Source organism: Diabrotica undecimpunctata, chromosome 5, assembly GCF_040954645.1.
Source record: "Diabrotica undecimpunctata isolate CICGRU chromosome 5, icDiaUnde3, whole genome shotgun sequence".
Classification (NCBI taxonomy): Eukaryota; Metazoa; Arthropoda; class Insecta; order Coleoptera; family Chrysomelidae; genus Diabrotica; species Diabrotica undecimpunctata.
In genome coordinates, this window is record NC_092807.1 from 150,077,357 (window position 1) to 150,098,652 (window position 21,296).

The 21,296-nt window shown below is 32.1% G+C and overlaps 1 protein-coding gene across 1 annotated transcript in view; it reads left to right on the forward strand.

The window, feature by feature from the left end:
* The window catches only part of dpr12 (defective proboscis extension response 12), a 574,490-nt gene extending 553,478 nt beyond the window's left edge, over positions 1–21,012 (forward strand). Inside the window, exon 7 of the mRNA XM_072533001.1 lies at positions 20,650–21,012. Coding sequence (XP_072389102.1) covers positions 20,650–20,753 — 104 coding nt within the window. The 3' untranslated portion in view covers positions 20,754–21,012. The remainder of the gene's footprint in view (positions 1–20,649) is intronic.
* The last annotated feature ends 284 nt before the right edge of the window (positions 21,013–21,296 follow it).

Below are 21,296 nucleotides of genomic sequence, written 5' to 3' on the forward strand. Positions count from 1 at the left end.
TTTTTTCTACCAACCAGCATTCTGATGATGTAAGTGGAGAATACAAAAATAAATCAGATATCATTCTTTTTTATAAGGAGACTAAAGAAGGCATTGATGCTTTAGACCAGATGGCAAGAAAATATATCTCGAAGCGTTGGACGCCAAGATGGCCACCCTCAGTATATTTCTCTTTGTTGGATATTCCAGCCATCAATGCGTTCTTGTTGTCGTTTTTTTTGCAAGAATTAGGATTTGGCATTTCAACATTTTTTACTGTATGATGATTTGATGAATTAATTGTAATGCGAAAAAATCTTTTCACATTCAAGATAATTGCTGATGTTACAAAGGAATATAGTGAGTATGAAAGTTTAAGAAGCACTATAAATCAACCATATCATCAAAGAAAAAACTGGCTTATAAGAATTCCTTGTCCAATTTAGAAAATATGTCTCGTAACAATAAATTAGAAAGCTATAAATTATCAGTTGTAATATCCCTAGGACATTGATAACAGACGAGATAATTTCATGACAATTGAAAGCTCGTTCCTTGGTAACAGCACGAAGCCGAAGGCTGAGTGCTGTTACCAAGCAACGAGCTTGAGAAATTTGTCATGAAATTATGAGGCATTCATCAATGTCCGAAGGATATTCGGCGGATAATTTTTCGAAAAAAAAAATCATAACTCAACATAACGAAACTACAGTTAGTGAAAGTACAATTATTAAAATTTAAGTTAACATTAGATTCGTTGCTGTTCTCTACTATAGAAGATCTATTATATACAATAGCACTAAAGGCCTTAGAGGCCCATGGCTTAAAAAGTTTGTTCTTTCTTCATTTTCGCTTTCCTTTATGTACTGAGATCTTCTCTGGCTCGATATGTGATTTTTCTCCATTCCTTCTTTTTATTCATTTTTCTTTTCTGGCCTTCTAGTCCAATTTCTTCCATATCTTTTTCTACCTCCTGATTCCATCTACTTTTTGGCCTTCCTTTTCTCTTTTTTAAAGTTATAGTGTAGTTCAGTACCCTTTTTGGAGTCCTCGTGTTCGGCATCCTTTCTAGGTGACCTCGCCATCTTAGTCTCTGTGCCTTTATGACTCCTATTATGTTAGGTTGATTATATAATTTCTTTAACTCATCATTTGATCTTCTTATCCATAAACCGTCCCTTATTATTCCTCCATATATCTTCCTCAGGATTTTCCTTTTCCATATCTCCAGTAAATTTTGTTCATTTTTTGTCATTGTCCATGTCTCACTGCAGTACGTTACTATTGGTTGAATAGTTGTTTTGTATAACTGTATTTTTGCCTTTCTTGATTAAAACTTGCTTTTCAACATTCCACTAAGAGCATGTACACTTCTATTGCCTGCCATTATTCTAGCTTGTATTTCTTCTTTAATTTTAGGTTTGCGTGATATTATTGTACCTAGGTATGTAAATCTTTCTACCATTTTGAATTCGTATGATAATCTTTCTTCTACTTCTACTTTAAGCTTTTGTCCATCCCTGAACTGATCATCTGTCCACTGCATACATTTTGTTTTAGTTTCATTAAAGTAAAGTCCCATTTTCTTTGCTGCTTTTACCATTTTCTGTACTATCTCCTGTAGCTCTTTTTTTCCTCTTGCCAGCAACACTATATCATCCGCAAATGCCAAAACTTGGTGTCTTTTATGATATAGGAGTCCTTCTCTATTGATTTTCGCTTACATATTGTTTACTTTGCGATACATGATTGTTTACTTTGACTCTGTTTTCTGTATTCTCTAAAGTAAGATGTATCATGTTACGCAACTTTCTGCTAACTCCCAGTTCCTCAAGGGTCTCTTTTAATTCCTTCCTTTTTATTCTATCGTATGCTTGCTGGAAGTAGAAGATCTATTACCACGCATAATATTTATAATCTTGTTGTGGTGTTCTTGATCGAGATTCAAGTATGGTTTTATAGAATTCTGATTGCCATGACCAGTAATTTTTAGCAATTGTTGTTCTTCTACACCACTTTTTGCTAATTCGCTAACAGCAGTTGATCTATTCGAGTGATTTGTTAACTTTTTCTCCTTTACATTCAAATTTATTTGGATGAAGTTGTCAAACTCGATCGTGTTGTCATAGGGATTGAAAATTGCACTGAATGCAATTGTCAGTCTAATGTTGACATGATTGGGTGAAATTGTTCCACATGACACAAAATGACGAAATTTGAATGGTTGTTAGAACAGTCGAAAAATTATCACAGAAATAAATTTCAAAATAAAAAATCTGCCCAAGCGCGGTTACATCAAATGATTTTAATAATTAATACTTTACTTCATTCTCTAAACATATTAAAAGTGCTTTTGATTCTACAAATAAAAATGTAGCCATAGATTTTTTGACAGATGTATACTCTCCTTGCAACTCTTTGTTTTTATTACCTATTATTGATACTAAAATCAGGAATGTTTTGTATATATTGAAAAATTCACATGGCACGGATTTTTATTTCTTAAACAAAAAAAGAATTGTGGAAACAATCGAAATAATTATTGACAAATTAATTAAACTTTATAATAATTGTCTTACTGAAAGAGTTTTCCCAGATGTATTAAAAGTAACAAAAGTGCTATCAGTGTTCAAAAAGGAAGCTTTAGATGAAATTAGAAATTATCGTCTCATCTCAATCATTCCCATTTTCGGCAAAATTTTTAAGAGTATTCTAAATATTAGTTTGATAGAATATCTAGAAAAACACAAAATACTTCACTGTAATTAATATGGCTTTAGAAAAATGTGTAGCGCTTCACTAGCTATACAGAAAATTGTGAGAGGTATAGTTGATAGCTTGGAGGAAGGTCATTTTGTGTCTTTGACATTTTGTGACTTATCCAAAGGTTTTGACTGTGTTTCTCAAATATATATCTCAAAAAATATTGTTTAACTATTAGTTTAACATTTTAATTAATAATTTGGATTGAACTGCTCATATAGATTACTTAAGTTCTAGACTTGCTATAAGTATATTTTTAATAGGCAACTTAGTTTATATGATTCCTAAAAGTTACCTTAGAATGTCCTACTTTGCACTATTCCATAGCCATTTACAGTACGCAATAACTATTTGGGATAATTCTTCTCACGCAGAACAAATTTTTAAACTACAAAACTGAGTGTCGAGGATACTTGCAAGAGCAGAGTATAGGGCACACTGTATTTCTGGATTTAGGTATTATGCCACCACCTTAAATCTATATATATATATATATATATATATATATATATATATATATATATATATATATATATATATATATATATATATATATATATATATATATATATATTGTTGTACTTTTGAATGTCCATAAGCAAGAAAAAACCGATATACAAATTTTATTACTTAAATAAAAATTAAAATTATTGATATTTCATAAAGACACGGGCATATAAATTTTCAAACATCCTGTATAAGACAAAATATGTATTTTAAGTTGTTCGAAGAATTGTTCATTAGGCCTCAGAGACAAGACTTTCAAATATTATCGATAAGAAATTTAAATAAGTCGGTTATTGTGGAATGGATTTACCCGGAATAAAAGTGTATATAGAAAGTGTTTAAACAATAGACCGGGATTTGCGGTGGTTTTTCTCCCCGAAAGATTATATCGGTAAAAGTTTATTAACAAAAGACATTGAATTGAGAAACAGGTATCGTTTGTAGCTATTAGTAAGAAATATTTGTAAATCAGATAGATTTAGTTAGAATAATTAAAGAATGTTGTTTTCTGGAATTACCCGAATGACGTTTTATAGAGAGAGTTGGTTGGTAACGATATACGTCACAGAGGTGGATGATTTTTATTGGTCAATTTTTGAATGCAAGGAGGTGGTGGTTTTGGCTATGAGATAGGAGAGAGGGAAAAAGTTAGTTAGTCAGTTTTCGTCGTCCAAGAAGGAAGGAGCTTTGTGATTTGTGTTTGTTTGAAGTCCCGAAGACGTAATTTACCGTGTGTGTTTATTTGCTGTGTAAAAGCTGACCAGTGTGAGGAACGGGGTACAGAGAGATAGAAAAACCAAAGGGTATAAGAATATTAATATCAGACGAAGCCGGAAACATTTGGAGTTATAAACAGGCGCGGAGATTGGCTCAAAAGGAGGCTGCATAGACTAACACGAGTTGTTGGGTTGCAGATACAAGGACAGATAGGAGAAAGGTGTACGTCATCTGGACCACAATAGAAGCAGAAGCAGAGAAAGGATTTTTTTTTGTGGCGTGGCCATAGAATTGCAACGGCAGAGAAAGAAAGTTCAGTCAATTTTCATTCGAGCAGGAGTGTGGTTTTAATTTATTAATTAAATAAATTAAATAAATAATAGAGACAGTTAATTTTGCGATTATTTAAAAAAAAAAGAATTATAAAAAGAGCTTAGTTATAACACATATTAAAAATCAATGTAAAATAACATTTGGGTCCATGATAGAAAACAACTTCTCATATATTTAAAGTTAGTATATTGCAAATATTACAGGATTGATTGTTATATAAAATTTCATTAAAATAAAGGACATCTCACATATAGTTCAGTTGAAATTCTATGTATTTTATTCAGGTCATATTACCTATCCCAATTAGGAAGCCAATTGGAAAATATTTTGAATCCACGATCAAAGGTAAATAGTACAAGTTAAATAGCCTGAGATTGTAATTAATTAATGCTGATTTATTGTGATTAATTGGAGATTAGATCATTTAATAAATATAGACAGGAATTTTTCAAAATAAGCAATATAATACAATTTAAATAGCATAACAATATATATATATATATATATATATATATATATATATATATATATATATACATATAGAGACGTTGATTAAAATTCATGCCAACAAAGGTAAGTTTAACATAAACTCCAACTTCCATGATCACGATACGCTGTTAGAGTAGCACCGATTTAGATTGAAAAAGAGCATAAAAAATTTGACTGATGTTGGTTTGTATAACTTTTTGCCAGATAAAGTAAAAATCTTTACTTGTTTTCGTTTAAGCAGCTTAAAATCAAATCACACTTTTTGAAACATTGGTCCTATTCAAAAACGGAGTACTTAAATGCAGTTTTTACACAATAGTACTAGTTTGGTCAGGATATTTGCCTATTATGATGATATTTTATGTTTTTATATTTTTATTTAGTGCATTGGTCGTTTCTTTAAATTTTAATATTAAATATCTGTTTGTTGTATTTAAATTCGCAAAAATTTTATATGCATGTATGTAAAAATTGTCACTATTCCTTTTACTTGCCAAAAACAAAACTATTTTTGTGTATTGACTAAATAAATTATTTTCTATTCTATTTTATAGCTACCTAATAAACAAATAATACTTGCTAACCTTATTTAAGCGGTATAATTTCTATGTTTGATAAACTGAAACACCAAGGATAGACGTTTCCGAACAATATCTAGTACATGCAAAAGGCCTCACTCGATGGTTTTGAAAACTTTTTATGCTTAGTTTAGTACGGTTCTGCCTACTCTTGACTGACCTAATCGCTGTTTCTTTTATATCGACCGAAATATAATGGAAACGTTGATCTCAAATCTAAGCTTTAGGGAAAAATTATGATAGATTAGGTTGGGTTTATCGGAAGAGAATTAGGGAAGGGTATGCCGGAATTGGGGTATTAAAGTTATATAATTTCTCTTGTGCCTCCTTGCTTCCTATTATATCGAGGTAACTGAGATTTACCTCAATCCTACACATTCTATATTATTCGTAAAAGCGCTTAAATTTATTGACAATTTTTTTATTTATACCATAAAATATACCATTTTAGTACTGTCAGAATAAACTTATTAATACGTTTGCTTTAATTCGCTTTACTTAAAATTTATGAAATATACTTTATATCATATTTTCTAAAAAAAATTTCCGTGGAATACAATACTACTCATACTATTATTACAGTTAATAAATTGTTTTTATTTATAGACATTAGAATAGATGCCACTTTTAAACTTTTGCCTCTTAGGTAGCTTGCTGAAAATTTCTAAGCTCTCCGGAAGAACCGCTTTGATAATTTAAAACTCGACGTTTCGGCACCTATTTTGGAGCCATTATCAAGAAGGATATATAGTTCTGTTGGAATTCGCGGTCTAAATCTGCCTACTCTTCTCACTTGTGACGTACAAGTATCTTGTTCTCCAGAAATACAAGAACCGTCAAATGGCACTGAGGTCTTAATCTGCCTACCCCTTAGTATTGAGTGACGAATGGTCTATAAATAACGTTTACTGCCTGAATATAATTTACATTTTACACTTAAGATATTTCAACCAAAGATATCATAGCCTTCTTTTGTGACGTTACGCTTCTGCACCGCCTCTCGAACCTTGATTTTTTTTTTCATGGACTCCTTGGCTTCTTTTGCTGCAGGTACTTGATTGCGCCATCATACCTACTTTCCTGATTGGCTGTCTTCGGTAATCATTAGGCTGGACCCTAATCATATAGTCGATCAGTCTATGTATTGTTCTATACAGTCTTTAGATCCGATTCTTGGCGAGGATGTCCCTGGTGTTAAAAAGTCCTCTTGTGGCTTGGTGAAATAGTAGTTGGTCCTATTCTCAGCCAGCTCCCTTAGTGGTGTATACTGGAGCCTTTCTCTGATGGTTGCATTTGGTATTCTCTCTTCCCATGTTGAATAGGTCCTAGATGCATCGATGATCGTGTAGCATGACGTTTCTATAGGTACTAGCTTCTTTCAGTTGGTTTCCGAGGTGGAGCTTGATACTGGGAGAGCATATAATATTAGCGATATAACGCAGGCCTGGTATAACTCGATCTCATTGGTCTTCGATAGTGGACTGGACCTAAAAATATAAGGAAGTAATAGTTTTTTTGCAATATTTGCTTTTACCATGATTTGTTGCATGTTCTTTGTAAAGTTGAGTTTCCTATCGAGATTGACTCCAAGGTACTTGACTGAATCTTCTGATCAAATCCTATTTCCTCCCATTGTGATTTCTACTACTAGTGGATTTTTCTCATGTATAAACATGATGAATGCTTTTTGGGTGTTGGTCTTGATTTTCCATTTTTCGGTGATATATGTGTTTTTTCCAAGGTGATTTTCTATGTTTTGGACTACTCTTCTGTCAATTTTTCCTGTTGCATTCATTGCCGTGTCATCTACGTAGAGGGCTGTACTTGTTCTTGAATCTGATGGTAAGTCTGAAACAAAAATGTTGTATAAAATGGGCGAGAGTATACTGCTCTGAGGTGTCTCTTCTTGGATTAATTGAATTCTGGACAGTTTTTGATTGTCTGAAACTTGAAAAGGTCTATTAGTTGGATATGTGTCACATATAACTAAGTAATGAGGTAATCTAGCTCTGGCCATCTTGTAGATTATGGATTTTTCCGGACCATGACATATGCCTTCTAGATGTCTAGAATGGCCATTTCTGTCTTCTGTTTCCTGTTGAATCTGATATTCGTGTCGCTAATAACTCTTGCTAGTTAAAGTTCACAGTTTTTTCCTCTTTTGGATATTTGATTAGCTTTCTGTAGATGATCTTCTCTAGTATTTTTGCTATTGTTTCTAGTAATCATATTGGTTTGTAGCTTTCTGGTTTTTTTTCCATCCTTTCTTGGTTTTAGTATAGGGATGATCTTGGCATGCTTCCAGTTGTTCGGAAAATGCACTTTTCCAGGCATTATTTAAATGGTCTTACTCAGTGCTAAAAGCAGCTACTTTTATACTCAGTATACGCGGATACGGTTTGCGCGGAAACAATCTGAACGGGATCGGTTGGCGCGGGAGGTCGCTGAAACAGCGGTCGCCATTTTGCCGGCAGTCTATTAATGTCATCGTGCTTAAAGTATTGGTTTATTTTCTGAAATTAATTTGTAGTTATAGTTCTAATATCGAAATAGTCTATTTCTGTGTAAGCCAAAAAAATATTTAGAATTTAAAAAAATTCTTGATGCCGCCAAATATTGAGAATTAAATTCTATAAAGTTCGTTGGATAGGTGAAGTGCTCTTTTATATGCAAAATAAATATCAAACCTCTACATTGTTTAGTTTTTGTTGTGCAGGATTTAAAATATTTTAATATAAAAAAAAATAAATTTTAAAATTACGCGAAATCCATTAAATCGATTTTAATTGAATTCGATGGATTTTTTTATCACAATATAAATATTTTCTAGGTGACTAACAGAAAACTTAAGTGCAATTTAACCCTTTCATTACTGATTTGATTGTAGCTAAATAAAACTCTTTAAAATGACTTAAATTATATTCGTTGATACCTAAATGCTACCTAGTAGCATCTGGTTACCCATATTAAAAGAGAAAGTTATTAAAAGGAAAATACCAGTATTGGTAAGTCAGTAACATATAGAGGATACATAATTTATGTTTTTTAAATAACAAACATATAAAATCGGAATTTGGTGTTTATTGAAGGTAAACTAAATGTACGATCAAATACTTACCATGTCGGGATAGTATTATGAGGTTTTTTTCATAATTTTTCTCATAATTTACTATGGAATCACTAACAGGAGAATTTTACTGTCATCATAGCATGTATTTGTCTTTTTAAAGACGAATTACATGTAATGATCTTTTCTGACGGATATTCTCAAGTTAAAGTTGATTTCATGTAATCGAATGAACTATCTTATAAGTAAAGTCGTCCCAGAAACGCACCTCAACAATATTGGCAATATCATTTTAAAGTCGTCTGCTTTAAAATGTATAATGTATGTCTGAATTGTCAATATAGATGAGTCAGATAAAATTAAATTAGAAGAATTTTTCACTAAGTAACAAAAATTCGCTAATCAAAAATTCAAATCAAAATAAATCGACAAATATCACTAACCTGTGTTAGTGATATATTGTCTTGTGGTGCTGATAAATATCAGCAACTAAATTTCATATAATCGGTAGAAAAACGGAGCAGCCACTTTTTCTTTACAAAAATTGTATTATTAACGAGTTATGAATGCACGTGTTTAGTTAACATTAATTTATAGGTTACAGACGTGATATGTAGGTTCCATAATACTAAATAATAAGTAAGGAACGTCTAAAAATACAGGTGCGTTCAAAAAACATAGGTTTTAGGGACAAAGAGATGCCAGTAGATTTTTTGAAATCCGCTGTGACATATATGTCCCCACAGTAATGAAAGGGATAAGGGATTGAAAATTACTAAATAAGGCTTGTTTTCCTCTTTTTTTATTTATTGCTATTTTTACAGCAAGGGTAACAAATTAAAACATTTTTAGCTACTCATGTGGGAAATTTAATTAACGCTATTTTATTTCATTACGACTTTGCTCCAAAATAATTTGTTTTAAAGTTATAAGCAGGGATTATAAAAAAAAACAATGTTTTTAATTATATTTAAATATTTTAATTTTTTTTATCATTATTCTCGGCGTATTTGTTAGGAAACATAAGTCAATTATCATAACTGAAGTTATCACCTAACTATTTCTGCAAAAATCAGAATGCCACCTCACACATCCATCTCAAAACAGATCCGCCCTAGTCTAGTATTGTAGTTATTAACAAAATACTATCATATTAAAAATTTAAATTTCAAATAAGGCTAAAGGATATCAAAACAAAAAATAAAAAGTTTATTTCCATTCACATACCATTAAAGTATTACAATGGTAGTCTAACTTTCATGAAAACCAGTCCCTTTAAATATTTACAATTTCCCTACTACGAGGTAACGTGTTCGCGCTGCTAAAACCATTCTTTAACTTCAAACTCCACACGGGATTAAGCAAATGGGTCTTGAACTTATTCCCCACCTAAGAATGTACGAAGCTTTTCTATGCCGTATCTTTTCAAGTAGCAGGCAATGAATATTGTAGTGTTATTTCAATCCTACACACACACTCTTACGCTGCTTGCTTTTCTTCTGCTACTTCTAAAATAAAACAAACTTTAACGTTAAAAGAGAATAAGATGTGATGAAGTGTATTGTCTAGAACGAGGACAAAGCAGGAATTGAAGGGACATCGAGATGTACACTTCAAAGGATCGTGAGCGAGCTTCGAACAATAGGTTTTCTGAGCTTTAGATTTCCGAGAAAGTTTATCTGTTATAAACAGCATCTGGAAAAAGGGCACAAAGGTTTCTAAGTGTGTATACATGTAATTTTAATATACTTATTTATTTGATCTTTTGCAAATTCAAAAATATGAAAAACATCAGAAAATCATCCATTATTTCTCACAATTATTAGAATTAACGTGTATTATTAGTTTGTAATTAATTACGAGTATAAAAATTATAGGTTGAAATTACGTAATCTAAACTTTTAAATAATGAAACAAACATTCTTTTTAATTTATGGAAAGCAATTATAACACAAACCATTAAACATATTATGCAAATACATATATACAGTTGCAGCGGCGGCGCAAGATCATTCATGCTCGCGCGAATTATGAATGTTCTTGGGAAAAACACTTTTTTAAAAACTGAACTTCACAACTAAAACTTTTATTTCGACTAACAAAGATTTTAGTAACAACAATAATAATTTAAATCAGACTATAATTTTAAATCAGACTTTTAATTAATCAGACTATATTTTAAATTAGACTGAAAAATATTGATTTTAACATGGTGTTTTTATAATTTATTAATTGCTGATCTTCCTGTTCATACGTCGCAATTTAGTCCAGAATGTTCAAGCGGTAGCCCCGTGTTGGAATCCCCGTGGTGGAACTTACTGGATGGTAGCGGTCATTGTACTGTAACTACTCCATCCCCTGAAGAAGTTTTGTGAGGGACGAACAGAACTGTTGAGTTGGCCTCTTCTGGAGTTTCGTCGCTAGAGTTGGGTTTTTTGTTGTTTGTTTTATACCTGTAACATATATAGAGGCAGATTATTGTAATAAAGATATATAAAGGAGTCATCCAAAAATGGTTATGGCTATGGTAATTGTCTCTAGATGTTTCTCTTCCTTAGAGAGTTCATGCAGTTTGTCTAAGGGGATGTGATCTATCCTTAATGGTTTGAATTTAATCGCTGTTTGAATATCTATGGTCCTTATTTTGGGAAGCATTAGCGGTTGCTCTGGGATGGTTGTCCTTGAATTTATGTAACTCTGGATTGGGGTTTTGAATTCGCATCTGGACGGAAGATTGATGAGATAAGTTCCTTTTAGGTCCAAAATTTTTGTTGTAGAACATCGAGTTGTAATTTTGGTTGATTCGGGGAATATTCCTATATAATGGGCGTCTGATAATCTTTGAATGATGACATCTCGAGTTTGGACGGGGGTGTATTGGCAAGAAGCTTCTTGGGTGCTCAACTGCAGGATTTGTTTGATACAGTCATCAGTTTTCGTTGCTTCTAGTATTGTTTCCTCTTGGCAAAGATATCTTGTGTCGATTCGGGCACATGGTTCTTCCAAATATTGAAAGGATTTTTCGTTTATGAGGAGATGTTGAAGGTTGACTTATTTGGTTTTTTTGAAGATATCGAACATTATTTTCTTCCTGTACGTATTGTATTGCCGTGGCTAAACTTCCTGGTTTCATTGCTCTGATAACAGAGCCCATTGGTTCTCGTAGGCCTGCTAAGAATGTTGTAAGAGCTTGTTGACGAATTCTTGTTTGCTCCTTTTAATATCGACATTTATGGTATGCAATTCCATGTAATTATTAATACAGCTTAAAAGTCCCATGATTTTTTCATAAAAATGCATAATAGATTCTGTTGAGCCTTGTCTTAAATTTACTAGATCCCTTGTAAGCGAATTTTCGTCTCTCTGGTCTCCAAAATTTTGAATTAATGCGTTTTTTATTTCGTCCCAACTTTCGCATCCATATACAGATATAACTTCTTTGGCTCTACCTGTTAATTTACTGATAATACCATGAAGCAAAAATTTGTTTTGTATACTAGCTGCATTAAGTCTGTCATAATATTGGTTTAGAAGTATTGTAGAAACTTTAATAAATTCATGTAATTCATTTGGAATTCCGTCAAAATTTGGAAGAATGCAGAAATTTTTAACGTCAAATTGTGGAACTGCCATATTTTAAAAATTTTCAATATAATATATAGTCAATAGTCAAATAGGTATAGTAATTTTCAATAATCAATATATAAATATATCAATCTTAATCTACTTATTTTCTATCTATTAATCTCTATGTTTATTAATATATAGTATTTATTAAGCTATTCAATTTTGTCTAAATCTGACTCTAAAGTCAATCTAAGGACTTAGAGGAGATATTTTTAAATTACTTTAATCTTTGTGTTAATCTATTCAAATCTTTGTTTTATTTATCTTCTAATTTAGCTCTGATTCAATCTAAGGACTCAGAGGAGTCTGATTTATTAAGAATTCTTTCAAAATCTGATCTTCTTAATTCTAAGTAATAATAAAATCGCTTACAGGATAAAGACGATGCCGATGTGCATTCCTTTGCTCCTGAAGGCTTCTTCTAACTTCTAATTCCCTCGGGTGGACTCTGCAGACGGTTTCCCTGGGGCTGGTTCTTGGAACAGTGGACAAACACTTAAAAGTGACGAGGATCTATAAAGACTCTTCCACTTCCGTACTGACTCTGCGCCAATTATGAATGTTCTTGGGAAAAACACTTTTTTAAAAACTAAACTTCACAATTAAAACTTTTATTTCGACTTACAAAGATTTTAGTAACAACAATAATAATTTAAATCATACTATAATTTTAAATCAGACTTTTAATTAATCAGACTATATTTTAAATCAGACTGAAAAATATTGATTTTAACATGGTGTTTTTATAATTTATTAATTGCTGATCTTGCTGTTCATACGTCGCAATTTAGTCCAGAATGTTCAAGCGGTAGCCCCGTGTTGGAATCATCGAGCAAAAAGACAAAAGAGGGAATCTAATCGTTATGAAAAGGCGACCAAAAAAGTGGCCTCTGATGGCGGACATATCCGGAACTGCGAATGCGCCAAATTTAAATTTTCCGACACTTATTAACAGTAGCTATAAAATAGTTTTCAGAAAGTGTCTTAGCCAAGAAAATTTTAATTAAATATTAACGATAACAGTCTAAAATGTGAAGCAATTGTTAAAAAACTTTAATATAAATAAGATTTCATGTGACAGTTGGGACAAATAATAACATAACCCAACTAAATTTGATTTCTTAAACAAGGAAAGACTCTCTTTCCTTGTTTAATTTGGCCTCTCAAGATGGCACTTCCTGTCTAACAATATTTTTGCCCCCACTACCTTTACATTCCCTCTTTTGTCTTTTTGCTCGATGGTTGGAATCCACGTGGTGGAACTTACTGGATGGTAGCGGTCATTGTACTGTAAGTCGCGTGAAGACAAATTTTTTAAATCAACAAACATGTGTCATTTTATTTATGCAAAATCTAGTCAAACTTAAAACTAACCTAAAAATATTTAAGATATTAAGACCTACCAAAGTTAAAAAACAATTTAATTTAAATGTTACAGGAATAGAAATTTTCCACTTTTTACACTGCTGAATTGTTTAATTCCGTGTTAGTAATCTATGTAGCTTAAATGCTATATTAGCCTCTATAGATAAAACTGAGACCACAGAAAGTCTTTTCTGTGACATACTCCTTAAATAATTCTTAATGAGTTTTAATTTTGAGAAGCTCCTTTCAGCAAAGGCTGTAATAATTGGTATTGTTAATAATAAACTAATGACGATGGTAATATTATATTATTACATAAATTTACATCTGTTATAAAGTTAGGTAAATTTGGCATCAATTTATTTGTAATTCCGATATGATGTAAATCCGATATTTCCTAAATTAAATTTATATTTTAAAAAAATCTAAAACACGTCGATTTTTAAATTTAATGTTCTACAATTTACAATAAAATTTCATTGTACAAGGTGATACACATTACAGTAATGACGTCATCGGCTCTTTTTTAAATGTAACACCCTGTATTTTAGGACATTTTTAGATCGATATTATGAGCTGATTTTAAAAAAAATATAATACTCGGGTCTAATGGATTTAATTTGAAAGATAAATATGGGCTTAGAAAATAAATTTTTATTATCAATTGTAAAAAAGTAGTTTTAGTTTTTGGTAAACTCTAATTATTTTTAGTAACGTTCAATAACAATTAAGTAGTACAATAATTGTATTAATTCCTGAATGTTCTGTATTATTGCTTAGAATTAATTTTAAGTAGAAATTAATTTGAGTGTAAAGGAAAGAATTGAAATACTCATGATGTTTGGGTATGGAGACAAATCACGAACTCAGATGGAAGTGTGTAATTTATTTAATGATAAATATCCAGAAATACCGATCACGCAGTCAACAGCAAGTAAGATTAAAAAGAAATTTCGGGAAACTGGTACAGTTGAAAATGCACGCAAATCAGGTTGTCCCTCTGTAGATTATGTTACAACATTAGATGTCCTACTTGCTTTTGAAGAAGATGCATACACTACTGTTCGTAAGGTTAGTAGTGATCTCGATGTTTGAAAAACAACGGTACACAAAGTACCTAAAAGTAAGTAAAGTAAGTAAAATGCTCAGTTATACAGAAATTAAACGAGTATGATCCAGATAAAAGAATACAATTTTGTGAAATAATGATGGATAACAGCCACCGAAATCCTCTCTTGGTACAAAATATTATTTTTTCTGATAAGGCTACATTAAAATTAAATGGCGAGGTCAACCGTCAGAATTGTAGATATTGGACAAAAGAAAACTCCAACTTGATGCGGGAACATTATACACAATACCCACAAAAGGTAAACGTGGTCTGGCATTGTAAGAAATAAAATCATTGGACCCTACTATTTCGAAGGTAATTTAAACGGGCCGGCATACCTTCAGTTTTAAGTGGGTATCTCGTACCTACTTTAGTTAATTTATTCCCCAGTACAATTAATTTTGGAGGTTTTGATAAAAGTTTATGGTTTCAACAGGATGGTGCTCCTCCGCATTATGCTTTAGATGTTCGAAGGTATATATATTTAGAGATTCTACAGTATTCACTACCTTCCCTCGCTTAACCGTTTCCATCTTTCTCTGTTGTCCCATCCTCCAACGTTTAGGCCTCTCTTACTCATGGCGTCGTCTACTTCGTTCCTCCAGGATTTTCGGGATCGTCCTCTTTTCCTCCTTCCTATGGGGTACCATTCGGTTATTCTCTTTATCCATCTGCTATCACTAGTTCTTCTTACATGTCCATACCACTTTAATCTTTTTTGTTCTATGTATGTTACTCTGTCTGTCTCTATTGACGTTCTTTGATTTATTTCGTCATTACTTCTCCTATCCATTCTTGTTACTCTGAAGCATCTTCGCAGGCATTCCTTCTCTGTTGCTACTATCTAACTGCTGTTTTTCTTGTTTATGATTTAATTTTCAGCCCCATATGTCATAATAATTCGCACTAATATTTTATAAATCTGTGTTTTTGTCTTCATATTTAGGTGTCTATCCCACCATACTGAGTTAAGTTGTCGGATTGATGTTTTTGTTTGTCTTAATCTTTGTGTAATTTCTTTCTCTGTTGTTGCCTTTTTCGTGATTACAAACCCCAAGAATTTGAATTTCTCCTATCCTTTGATTTCCTAGTCCTTCGATTCTGACTATACCTGCCAAGTTGAGGCATCTTACGTCGATTAATTTTAATAGATGTATATCTCTGTTGAATATAACGTAATCATCATTGATCGTTGACCACGGGTGTTATTAAATGTATATTTTTGTTGGTCTTTGTGAATAAAAAATGTGTTGTTATTCGTGCAGAAGTTCATCATCAGTTTTCCATTTTCGTTTCTAACATTCTCATCGTCGCCTTAATTGGAAAACCACGTATATCCAATTTTGGACCAAAATTATATTTTTATTTCTATGGATAGAAAACCTCGTCTATTACCTAGAACAGCTGTCAAAATAAATATTTCTGCCTCGTGCTGCCTTCTATTGAGAAAAAAAAGGACCACATATATCAGTGAGCTCTCCATGTTTAGTAAGAAAAACACGCATATACGTTGTACTTTTATCCCTTAATTCAAGTGTAGTGTTTATTGCTGCTCTTATCTGCCACTATTTTTTTGAAGACTTACAATTAAATTATATTTAATGACAAAACACTTTCGTTTGTAAGTGGTTATATTTACGAAAACCTCTTAAAAAGGTTGTGTTTACTATAGTTGTCTCGAAAACCTCGTACATCGATTTACGAGGTTTTTTATCTATACTGTGGCACAGTGAATACATGGCATTTTACATGTTTTATATTGATTTACGAGCCTATATTTCTTGAATATTAAACCGACTATTTCAATTTTCTGGTTTGAAATAATAAATTCGAACAAAGACTAGTAATTTCATAGACCATAATTTTCCATTTTCATTAAGCAATTAGTTGAAAAAAGAAATATTTCATGTAGAAAAGTAGAGTCAAAAAATATACGGTAAAACGATTTTTTATACTATTATTTAAACGTTGGTGAGAGTCAAGAAAGAATTCGTGTATACAAAAAGATGTTCCTAAACAACTATGGGAGAATGGGCGGTTTTAAACTGGGTAACAACTCAATCCGGTAGGACGAGAGAAGAACTGCACACGGTGAAAAAAGAAAATGGAGATGCTGAAGAGGATTATGTACAGTTACGATCACATGTAAGCAGAGAGAAAAAGAAAAACGCTAAGAAAAAAAAAGTAACTACATCGCTTCTGATTGTTTATTTTATACAGTGTTTGATGAATTAAATCTGGCTTTATTCTCTCCAAAAAAACACCAGTGTGATTTGTGCTATTCTTTTACTAAAGGTTACTTATCTCAAGAGAAGTACTCTACCCATTTAGAAAAAAACACATAAAGCAAGGGAAGAAAAACAGTATGATAAAGAGAAAACAGACAACAAAACCACAGTGTTTACTATGGATGTACAGGTGTACTTTTATGCCTATCATGGAAGGCATCTGCTTTGTACTATCGAAGGAAATTGAAAGTATATAATTTCATAATTTCTAACCTCAAAACTAACAACGCATCTTGTTATCTTTGGGAGGTATTTGAGGAAGAAGTAACTGCTGGTGAGTCTACATCTGTGATGGATGCACGTACCAGAATAGAAACTGCAGTCCATTCAATGCGCTAAGCCTTATTTCACAAAAAACTGAATTGACTATAACTCAAAAATACATAAAAAAGGGCACACACAAATGGACTGTGATTTAATTCACAGTGTTATTGAAAGAAAATTAAGTCATAGAGAAAGATACTCTCCTGCTGAATATGTGGAAGTATGTTGTATAGCAAGACTAAACCCCAGTTCTTACAAAGTTTACTACCTGGATCACCAGTTTTTTAAAATGTACACTAAATTGAATTTCATACCCACGATTCGACCGAAAAATAAAAAAGAAGATCCCATGGTAATTGATTCGAGATACATTCAATATAAGCCGGAAGGTGGGGTGAAGTATAAATTAAACTTTTAAGATGATTTTTCGGATCTTATGTGCAGGATCTCTTCTACAGAGAACAAAAATTCCTATACAGTCAAGGAAGTTCACTGATCTATAAGAGATTAAATCTATCTTACCGGGAGATATACATATTTTTTATGATAGCCTTCCTTAATACATGCAAAACTCCAGCACTATTTGTAGCGGAAGTGACTGATCATGTATTTTAAAATATTGTATCTTAATATAAATAAATGTTTGCGTTTCTATATTGTTTATTTATTTTTTTTTTTTTTATTAGAAAAATATGTTGCATCCACCAAAAGGTTATTAGCGATGGAACAAAATATAAATAACAAAGTTAAACACCTACAGATTATACAAAATGTTTATGGATCTAAGATAATTCACTATATTGTCACAGGAACAGTTTTGACCTAAAGCCTGTGGTAAAGCGAGTGGATCTTGTAGCGCTGTCTTTCTTGGTCATATTTACTACAAATTTTTAAAAAGTGTTCGACAGTTAATCGGACGTTACACTGATCACATATAGGTGGATTTTTCTTTGTGAAAAGGTAGGAGTGCGTTAATCTGGTATGTCCTAGACGTAAACGCGCAACCGCAATTTGTTCTCGTCTATTGCGCGACGATGAAAACCACTAAGACACATTATTTTTGATTTTATTTAAATTGGAATTAGTTTGAGACCATTCATTTCGCCACAAACACAACACTTTTTAAAATAAGCTTTTAAGTCACTGGAAACACACTTGTCTATCGGCTCCGACAAATTACTTAAAATTGCCTCTCGTGCAATCCTGTCCGCTTCTTCATTTCCTGTTATTCCGACATGAGAGGGAACCTCACACCTGAGAGTTAGATGATACTGAACGATTGTCTACAGAAGAGTCACTTTCTAAGTCAGAAATCTCTTTCCCTAAGTGGTTGTGTAGTTTCTTTTGAAGTTTTGTAAACTCGCTTTTTGTAGATCTATCATTTGCATATTGATAGCTGCTTTGTAAAAGATGGAGTAAACCAGCCATATCAGTTGTAAATTCTTTTACAACGCTAGTAGTGTCGGGGGAGCCTTGGACATTATCAATCAGTAAGGACAATTGGTGGAAATTTAAAACGAATGGTGGGGTATGATTATCAATGAAATTTTCAAGAGTTTCCTGTGTAGATTGGACTTTAGATGAGCGTGGTTTTTTTGGTTTAGAGAGTTTGGGTTTTGCAAACAGATTTTCTGATGAAATTGCTGAATCTGAAGGAGGCGTGTCGATCTCACCAATACTGCGTTTTATGGAAGAACTTGCGTTTTTGCAATTGCTATTAGAGTTTTCACTTAGATGATGTGGCTTTATTACATTTGGAAGTACTGGAGCAAACTCATTGGTAGTGACAGAAGTCGAGCTTGTAGTTTTATTTGTAAGATTGGTTGAAATGGTTATTTCAAAAAATTGTGGTGATGTATCAGTTTTATTAGAATTTTCTGCAGTTGTATCTAATGGAAAAGGAGCTGATAGATTGGAAAATATTGCTTCCGAAGTTTGTGACAACGGTATTGCCGCTGAAGGAGGTTGATTAAAAGTGTTGCTATGAGTAGGAGTATTAGTAGTTTTTTTGTCGTGAAGATTTGTAGGTGTAGGTGATATGCTCGGATTTGATAATGGATAACTTGATGACCGCTGGGTGTTTGGTACCTTGTGTAGTATACTTGTTGAAGCTGTTTGATTTGGTACTTCATTGTTTGACTCAATATGAGTTGATTCCGTTACTGAACTGGTTTTGCATTGAGATGATATGTGTCCTGCATTTTTGCAAATAAAGCAGGTGAGTCTACCTTGTGACAAAAATATGCGGTAAGGTGTTTGGTCGAAATTTGTAAGAATAAAATCTGGAATTGGTGATGTTATAGGGCTTATATAAACTTGCCTTCGAAAGCTCAATATGTGACTATATTCGGGAAGAGTCGAGCTAATTTTCAGAAATGTTATTGGGGAAATAAGCTTTAAACCGATATTCTGTAATTCTTCAACTAATACTTGATGAGGAATTGACGGGCAGACTTCAGACAAGACTAGTCTTTCTGCTGGAGAGACAAGTCTTCGTGCTGTTACAACTTCGCCGAGTACTTCTATAGAGCCATGTTGTGTCATGAAGTTATCTACTACGGTTTTGTTTGCCAAATACATGCAGATTCTATTATGAGATAATCTAGATGAAAAAATAATATTTTTTGTGTTGATGATTGTACCCAAAGGAATGAGATAATCCTGCAGTTTAGCATTATCGTTAGCAGTATGTTTATTTTTATTTTCCTAAATTTTTCTTTCAAAATGGGTAGATATTTATTGTTGTAATTTTGATACTTGTAATACATAAATCACTACCAAATGAATAACTGATCCTACAGTAAACAATACTTAATTTTTAACGATCTATTTAGCAACAATTATTAATTTTCTTCTATTATGACTTTAAAGAAAACCTTGCAGATAAAATACCAAGGGTAAGGAAACCAAGTATATTCTGCAAAAGCAGGAAAACCACGTAAATATAAATATACTAAAATGGATAACCTTGTATTTCACTGGTTAAAAGTGATAATAACAATTTACACATAAAATTTTAGTATGTTTATGCTAAATGTATTATCATTACTTTAATGTTTCAAGAAATTTTATTAAGCATTCTATTTCAAGACAGCTATCAGCTATCAGATTTTACTCTCTCCTGTAAAGTTTGGTTTTTGTAATATACGAGGTTTCGAGGTGACGTCATTATGTTTTTGCTTAATTCCGTTCTTTAGTTTGTTGCCTATTCGAGCGTTAAAATCCCCCAATATGATCATTTTCCTTCTGAATATGCTGAACTCAACTGAATACTTCAGTATTAAAGTGCAGCTATGTTTCTCTTCTTTAATTTTGGGTAAGATTATTGGGATACAATTTATTTGGATACAACTAAGTAGAGCCAGAATAGAGAAGGCAACCTCCGGTTTAAGGTAAAATAGTTTGGACCAGCTGATCTTTATTTCACTCCTTGAAGAAGGCGACAAAAAACAACTCTTGTTAAATTTCAAATTGAGCATTTATACCGATTTAAATATTTTCTTTACATTAAAAATTGTAAATGATATATCTAACCCATGGTAAATTCTAAAATATTTTTAGGAGACAACGTCGATGCAATTCTGATGAGGAAATCCTGCGCCATGTGCATAGCCAGCCAAATTGCTATAATCCTGATCAGTATGATGACATCAGCAATGCGATAGAAGACTTCGTGTTCAAGGAATAAACAAAGACTTATGTGATGTGAATAAATTTTATTTATAAGTGATAAAGACTTACTACTATCTATATTAAATACCACTGTTATGTATAAATTAATGAAAGACTTTTTACCACTAGTAAAATAAAACGTAAATCTTTTCTGGTTAGCTAATGCTAGTTACAACTTAAGTGTTTCGTTCCAATAATTTTTCATTTAATTTTATTATAAATTAGACACTATTTAAAATTGGATCTTTTATTGTTTATTTAAATTTTCTTTAGGTAAAATAACAGAGTAATAACCATTTATTTAATAACATTATTTTTTGTTTTTGGATCAAAAGCAATTTATTGTCTTTAAATAATAAAGCATCGTCTGCATAGCAGAGAATAGTAATTTTTTATTAGAAATTACGATCCTCTCTTATGCAGATGATGCAATAATGACAGTTGGAGATGAGGACGACATACAAAGATTAGATCATAGGTTCAGCATAACAGCAAGGAAGCTAAACATGGTCATCTTGGCACAAAAACCAAAAACA